Source organism: Opisthorchis viverrini (genome assembly GCF_000715545.1).
Source record: "Opisthorchis viverrini unplaced genomic scaffold opera_v5_135, whole genome shotgun sequence".
In the NCBI taxonomy this organism is placed as follows: domain Eukaryota; kingdom Metazoa; phylum Platyhelminthes; class Trematoda; order Opisthorchiida; family Opisthorchiidae; genus Opisthorchis; species Opisthorchis viverrini.
The window spans coordinates 988,530-996,769 of NW_008751792.1; the positions used below are offsets into that span (position 1 = coordinate 988,530).

Genomic DNA, 8,240 nt, shown 5'->3' on the forward strand with positions numbered 1-8,240 from the left:
TGTAAACCGCGTATCATACGCGTACTGGTTCTAGCTGCTACAGTTTCGATCACCGGGATACGACCGAGTCTTGGCGATGGGATGTTCAATTAGTTCGAGAATCGGGTAGCTAAGCATTGGAGGCGATAGCCTTGATGCATAAGCGCCATTGATTGGGCGATTGGACAGTTTCTCCATACACTGTCCACCTCTCGGTCGCTGTATTCAGCACAGGGCTCGGTGAAAAGAGCTTTGCGAGGCAGGCGGTCTTCTGACATGCGGAGTACAAGCCAGAGTAACCTGTGAAGCGAGAGTAATTCATATATCGTGGGAGAGTTCCTTCTTCCTAAGAATATCTGGCGTACCTTCGCATCACTAGTCCGATTTTCCCACCAGACCTGACCAATGGCCGTAGACACTGATGGTCAAACAATGACATCTTTCGGATGTCCTCTGCGTGCACAGGCCATTGTTCTGTTCCACAGAGCAGTATGGACCGCACCTCCGCAGGGCTTAACAGACTAGGATTATATCGTTGAGCTGTACCACCCTTTCGGTGCCTAGCCGCCGTGCCACCCGAAGGAAGCACGACAAAAGAGATACTGCCAGGCTAAGCCTAGACAGGGGAAGTCGAGAGGCGGAGGTCGGATTCGAACCACGGACATTCCGGTCAGTAAATTTGCGCCCTAACTACCCGAGCCATCTCGCCCCAAAGACTAGGATTAGAAAGCAGTGAAGCTCAGTGCTGACCTGACAGCGTGTTTTTTTCTGACATCAAGTGACGGAACAAAAGTTGCGCAGAGGTCACGTGGCGAGTCACTACAAGAGTCGTCGGTCAGTGATAGAACGACACGAACGGCTGGTAGACTAAACAATTTTAAAGGTTGTGTGGAGTGGTCTGTGACAGGCGGAGAAAACAAACCTGTCCCCCGAGACCCTCGACAAAACAAGATCAGACAATTAATACGGCCTAAGCAGTTTATTCGCAATGTTTACAGAGTCTGGAAGATCTAGAAAATCTAGTTAACAACCTAACACTTCAAAAGCATGGATTCGTAAACAGGAAGCCAAAGTTTCAACAGGTAAGAAACATACAATTGCAAAAGGTACGTCCCTAGGGGCAACTAGCTCTAGTTTGAAGAAAGTTGACCAATTGGACGGTGAACAATACTACCAATTCGCTTGCGGATTTGCAAGAAAACATTGGTCTGGGAAAGTAGAGAGGACATACTGGGCCAACCGATGCGATGCGGGAAAAGTCTGGTCGCTGGCAATCTCAATAAGATCCGTAACCGCAATCAGTTTGTCATGTGGTTTCAAATGAAAGCCCAAACTATTTTAAATGTGCGACAGATACATCACCAATGCTTCTGAAAGGCTTCAAAACCGCCAAAAAACCATTGTCATTGGTTTCAAACACTGGGCGTGTGTGCATAACAGTCCTTGACGAGGAAATAACCCATCGTATGAATACAATGTGCGCAAGAGCGTCAAGCTAATTTCAACATTCCCAACCGTTTGTGTAGTGGCCAGACAATCGACGATACCATTGGCATCCGACCGATTCGCTGCACTATTGGCTTTCTGTTCGAAGAAATTCGTGTTCCAAGTTTCGATCCATCGCGTAGCGAACGTGAGTCGTCAACTGTGAGTTTTCGATTGCACTGATCTGTGACATCACATCGTACGTGATACCCGTCCTCATAATGCTATGCAGATTAGTGTCACCTAGATTGTTCCGCATTATATTCAGGCACTCAAACGTGTGAACTTGTAAGCGTTGTCTCATATAGTGCTGCAAATTCGGTTTACGCGGTGACCCGAATAGGTGGAGAAATCACGTGCTGCTGCCCATTGCGGACGACATCATGAACGGAACTTTTGCTGGTTCAGTACGGAGGTTTTAAACAAGGAACTTGTCATCCATGGCGAATTGAATTCCGGGTATTACACAGAGCTCAGTACCGTGCTGAATTAACTTTGACCATAGTGACCCGGGGAGATATTTATCCCCCTTGGCTAACGGAGTGATGCCAAATCCATCCACAGCAATTTCGAAGTAAGGTGCGACAGCCACGCTTGCTATTTCACTTGAGTAATTATCACTGTGGAAATGACTGGAAGCTGAGAAACACGTGGAAATAATAGACAAATTTATGCTGTGACATCATTTCGGTGTTTGGCTGCCATACCACCTGAGGGAATCACAAGGGCTCAGAGGCTGTCCGGTTGTCGAAGCCTCGACAGGAGCAGTCGAGGTTAGGTTCGAACCACGGACCTTTCGACCAATTAATTAGCGCTTTAACCAATGAACCATCTCGAGGTCAGTTGAATCTAAGTGGGTGTTCGGATCGGACGTTGATATCGAAATCAGTAACTAGTTCAATTTCTTTAAAACATTCGCGCCTCTCAAAACGGTATTCACGATTATCATTCTCCGCTTGAACTACGAGAAGTATGACTGCACCGAAATAGCCCTGGCTACATTGGATCCAAACAATGCACACTTGCATCCGGTTAAAACTGTAAAAGCAGGGTTACGCCTAGCGGACCTGAATGAGATTACGAAAATAAAACCCAGACAGAGACAGTTTAATAAGACAGTTAGTTTAACAAGCTGAATACCGGCTGAATCCAATGGTTAATGACATTCTTACGTCTTACGCCAAGAAAAGTTGAAATAGAGAATAAACACGCGCCTGAATGACGGATCCAGTGGGTAGCGATTTCACGCAGTGATGAGTAACATTAACACAAGACCTTGATTTTTTGTGACGGAGAAACATTCCATATTACTCTTTCCTTTAAATTACACGTCAACTCACCCAAGTTTCGCTTGGGACGTAGACTATGGCAGTATCCGCACAGTTGAGTTAAATCACAAAACTATTTCCACTAAGTATTTCACCATTCAGATAACAGTGCGGAGTACAATACAGCATTCCAGGTCAATCATGCGTTATTTGATCACAAAATTCTGAATACCTTCGGACCAAATGGTCAGGTGGACAAATTAGTAGCTGTCGGTCACACATGGGATAGGCATTGTGATTCTGATTTCACAAGCATGTTAGCTGTGTTCTCGTGAATTGATGTGATCACGCATTTTCCGCGGCACGGATCATGAACTATTGGCCAAGATCTTGGGAGAAAAGGGATATTCCCTGCGGTCCATCAAACAACACAGCACCAGAAACTAATCGTGAGGTAGCCAGTCCGGACTCAAACTATCAGCATTAAAAAGATGCCATGCGGCAGAAGTGCGAATGAGCAGCCGAATCCGAGGGTCTATCAAGGTTAGAATCACAATGGCGCCAGTTCGCGTTGTATATATCAAATCATATGCGGTGAAAGTTACATGGGAATAAGAAACGTGTCTCACCTCGAGGGAGACGCAACATATTCCAGTTTGGACACGGGACTACGTTTCAACTCCTCGCCCACCACTCGCTACCAATTGAAAGTTTACATCACTCGCCCTTGTAGCCCACCCAGGGACGCTCGTTTTTGGAGCGGGGTGGCTGTGGTTGAGGCGCGAATTTACTCACCGGAAAGTCGGTGGTTCGAACCCGACCTCAGCCTCTCGACTTCTGTCTAGGCTTGGGCAACCTGGTAGTATCCCTTTCCTCGTGCTTCCCTTCGGGTGGATGGCAGCTGCGCACGGAAAGGGTGTCATAAATGAACGATTTTTTATCCGTCACCATCAATCGACCGAGATAAGTTGTTGATATCACCCAGTCGACTTAGCGTCACGCTTTGTCATCCGCCACCGTTGCAAATACGCACGTGTGTTAGTCTGACTGACTAAGACCCAATCTAGGCGTTTAGAGACAGACGTTTGAGACTGCTAGACTTCCAGGAACAGTGGAAAAATGAGTCACTTGGCCTGTGGATTTTTGTGTGCCTCACTGATGTGTAACAATAACAATCATCCAGCTTTGACATTTCAGTGAATAGCTGCGATGCCATCCAAAGGAAGCACAAGGGTAGAAATACTAATGCCAGGTGGCCTCAGCCGGGAAAAAAGCAGTCGGGATATCGAGGTTGGATTCGAACCACGGACCTTCCGATCATTAAATTCGCACCCGAGCTTGAGGGGCATCCCGTTTTTTTCCGCGAACAAATATTAGGCAAACACCGCCTATTCTTGCTTCAGGTCAGAAAGGAAACAAGTGTATTGTACGTCTCCTCTCACTCCGCCGATGACGGCCCTTCCGTATGATAATTATGCGTCAGTAAAGTCGGGATAGGTTGGATTCGAACCACGGACCTTCCGATCATTAAATTCGCACCCGAGCTTGAGGGGCATCCCGTTTTTTTCCGCGAACAAATATTAGACAAACACCGCCTATTCTTGCTTCAGGTCAGAAAGGAAACAAGTGTATTGTACGTCTCCTCTCACTCCGCCGATGACGGCCCTTCCGTATGATAATTATGCGTCAGTAATGAGCACGGATTCCGTTCGTAACGATAATGCGGATAATAACATGGTGACATTCTCCCGTAGGATTGAGAAGGTGCCGTTGGATGTCTACTTCTGATATATCCTGTAAGCCGTTTCCTATGCTACTCACATTTTCTATTAACCCACTTGAATTTTTTCCGCCCGCTCCAGTATCAATTGAGCTCGATGGCTCAGTGACCGGAAGGTCTGTGGTTCGAATTTAACTTTAAATCTCGACTCTCGCTGTTTACGCTTGGGTAACCTGGGACTATCTCAGTTTTCGCGCTTCTTTTGAGCGGCATATTAGAACTCAAAGGGTCCTACAGTTGAAGGATTATTATCATCCATTCTTATTTATACAATATCCCTATGCCGACCTATTACTGAGGGATCGAGATATATACTCGAAGTCTGCTGTTTCCTCCATACAAATTACCTTGGTATCATGCTATAAAAACATTTTCGGTGCCTAAATGCCATGTCACCAGTAGGAGGCACGAGGACTGGGATACTGCCAGGTTGCCCAAACCCAGACAAGGGAAGTCGAGAGGCAGATGTCGGGTTCGAAACATGGACCTCCCGACCGGTAAAACCGCGCTCTAGCCACTGAACCACCGCATCCCCATTGGTAGCTTTTCTATAGAAAACGGCGAACTCGGGAAACGTGAGTCCCCAGTCTAGGAAAGTTCTGAAAACCCTAAGTATCGAACTACTGGACTAGAAAGAATCGGTGGCAGTGAAACGCAGGTTCAAATACCACATTAGGCCCTGGGGAATACCATTCAGAGGAATGTCGAAAGCTGTAAAATATCACAATCTGACAAAATGCAAACCAAGATAGAAACATTCAAATGAACTCTACGGGGACCACTGAACTTGATATCACCGCTCTCAGTTGTCAAATATCCTTAAAACCCATCACACAGACTAACCCAATGCGTAAATTTGTATAGCGTGCACCTTCCACCAAAACGTTCTAGCACCTCGAGGTCTACATTGCATCCGACTTTACTGTCAATCATCAAAACAAAGTGGAACAAAACGTAGAACAAGGGTTTACGGCAACCTTATGAACAGTGTATTACGTCTATACGTGTATCACGGCATCTCGAATATCGTACCAACTGAAACTTAAAGCGGCCTGGTGCAGCACACTCCGCTCCAGATGGGTATCTCGTCAAAACCAATTCGGTATGCAAGTTACTTTAATAAAAGCGGACAATCAAGAGAGCTGTTTACAGCGCGGACACAAGGTTCAAACAACTCGCTACCACTAAAAACAGAATACTAGTCAACCCACTCTTCCAGGCACGAAACAATGATGGAACTAAGGTGACGACTGTCCAGAAAGGTCAAAGGTCAGGGGTGGCAACCAAGGCTCCCGTCAGTTTCCTGTCTGGAAAGTTGGTTAAAGAGTGAATTACTCACTTCAGCTTACTGACGACCGCAGCGCACATGTGGAGGGCATTGGTGAATTTATAAAGGTTCGTCGAGACCCACGCATGGTGAAATTGACTCGTGTGGTGCACGTATTACGAACACACAATTGCCACGCCGTCTGTTTCCCAAGTCAAACGCTCCCAACGACAAGTTCAGCGGACAATTGCATGAATAGAATTTTTGATGGATAAAGCGGACTTAGTAGAGAAGTTAGAGATAGGGAGCCAGACTTCTAATATTGAAAAGCCACGATTACAGCATGCGGAGCAAAATTCCGCAAGAACTGCCCGTAAACGAGCAGTTCTCTGTGCATACGTGCAATAATAGTTTAAGTGTAGAAAGGCGATGGGCATTCTAATAGGGAAAGTACAACAGCAATCATGGTGCGACTTGTAGTAAGGTCTCTCACTTGATAGTCCGAAAACAGCAAGAAGTTGTCCAGGATATACTTTGCAACGTCAGAGTACACTCAGGTCAGGAAATACATGCTCGAGGTTCATTTTGCTTGCTTGAAATGCATATGAACTACTAGCCCTCACGACAGAGAGTAAACTGATTAGTCAGGCGGTCACGACGATGATACCTGTTTGGGGAAGTGAAGCATCGGTGTTGAACACTGATGTCATGCTGTCGATGATGACCTGTTTGGAGCTAGAAGGACGGCGCCACAAGTGCCACAGAGCTTGAGCCCACTAATCTCATACGAGGATTACTCAGCGATAGACTAGCATTTGAATTATTTCAAGGGGACCAGATAGCTCAGTGGTTTGGGCGCAAATTCACTGACCAGAAGATCTATGGTTCAAACCTGACCCCCGCCTATCAAATTCCCCAGTCTAGGTTTGGGCAACCCGGAAGTGTTCCAGCTTCCATACCTCCTTCTAATGGCATGGCGTTTAGCTGAACGAGATTAACTCAACTCCTGAGTACTTCCCAGATGGGCGTCAGCCGATAAACATAAGTGTAAATCTAATCAGGTGTGAATGAAATATTACACAGCTTATTTTGTGTGTCGCCCCCATATGATACCGTTTCTATTTCAGGGTAATCGTTATAGTCAGATATCAGTGCACGCTTAAGCAAATGAGATTAGAAAGGCGCCAGAAGTGAAGCTGCAAATGCCATTTGGTTATTGGGACTTGGGGTTTGGATTTGATTTGTATGTATCAAAAATATCTACCAGTAATATGTCCCTCCGGTGTTTGACTTGGTCAGAGCAAAGTCGTAAGCCGATAACAGTGCCTAACTTATGTCCTGAACACGCTCTTGCCAGGATCAGTTACATGACATTCTCATAAACGGAGTAGGGTATATAAAAGAGGTAAGCCCTAATGGGACCAATTCGCGAGCCAGGAATTACGACATACGAGCATGAACAGCGCTTACCGTCTCTGGTTTGTGTTTGTCCTCAACATGATGTAAAGTGAGTTTGCCGGATGCCAATCCCATATTTCTGTAAATCGCGTTATTCACGAAGACAAACGTAAAACGTATTAAATCCGTGCAAAAGCTATCGAGCAGAAGAAACGGGAAATCGCACTCCGAACGTGTACAGCAGCCACAGAATGAAGTGCGTGTGACTCAGTTCAGATTAATTAGACTCTGATTGGCTTTGCCGTTCCAGGCCAGACATACAGCCAATCGGTGAAGCACGCCTACAAGTTATGGCCAATCACCTAAACTCGTTAGCTGAGCAACAGCCTGAGCCAATGAATTAAGAGCATTTCGCACGCTGGAGGCTTTGTTTGGCCAGCGATGCAATGGCTGAATTAACGGCCTTCAGCACTTGCACCTGATTGGTTCAAATGTCGGCCTGGTCTCTGAACCGCCTTGTCTTGTCCTTGCATGGGCACCGGCAAAGAACGCAGCCAAGCGACTTTCGGTGTGGCTTGTTTTCCGATGCCTGTTGTCTCTATGGTGGAACTGCTGTCAGCCCACGTCCTTTCGCTGTACCCAATGGCGAACGCAAATATCACATCCACGTCAATCGGACCGATAGCCTTCAGAACGCCAGCGGAGCTGGCAGGATGGCCATAGGTTGCTCCCTGTGTCACTCCTCCAACTTCATTTCAGTCTGCTCATTGTTTTCTTGTGCATCGGTGCGTCCGTTATAGCAGGATGGCCATAGGTAGCTCCCTGTGTCACTCCTCCAACTTTATTTCAGTCTGCTTAGTGTTTTCTTGTGCATCGGTGCGTCCGTTATTGGCACAATGGCTGACACTCTTGTTTTGCTCGGATTGCGTGCATCACCCGTGCCCTCTTTCCGCGAAGTTTGGCCTCGGGTCGAACCAAGCTGCTGGTGTTGGGCGCGTTCAAAAAGCGTGCTGAACCAAATGGGCTAAACGTTAGCTACAATAGAGTTTGTAAAGAGTTGTCG

The 8,240-nt window shown here is 46.5% G+C and overlaps 1 protein-coding gene across 1 annotated transcript in view; it reads right to left on the bottom strand.

Moving 5' to 3' along the window:
- The window catches only part of T265_14060 (hypothetical protein), a gene marked incomplete at both ends in the record, with an annotated part of 25,124 nt that extends 17,686 nt beyond the window's left edge, over positions 1 to 7,438 (bottom strand). The window contains one exon of the mRNA XM_009171831.1: positions 7,250 to 7,438. Coding sequence (XP_009170095.1) covers positions 7,250 to 7,438 — 189 coding nt within the window. The remainder of the gene's footprint in view (positions 1 to 7,249) is intronic.
- Positions 7,439 to 8,240: the final 802 nt, after the last annotated feature.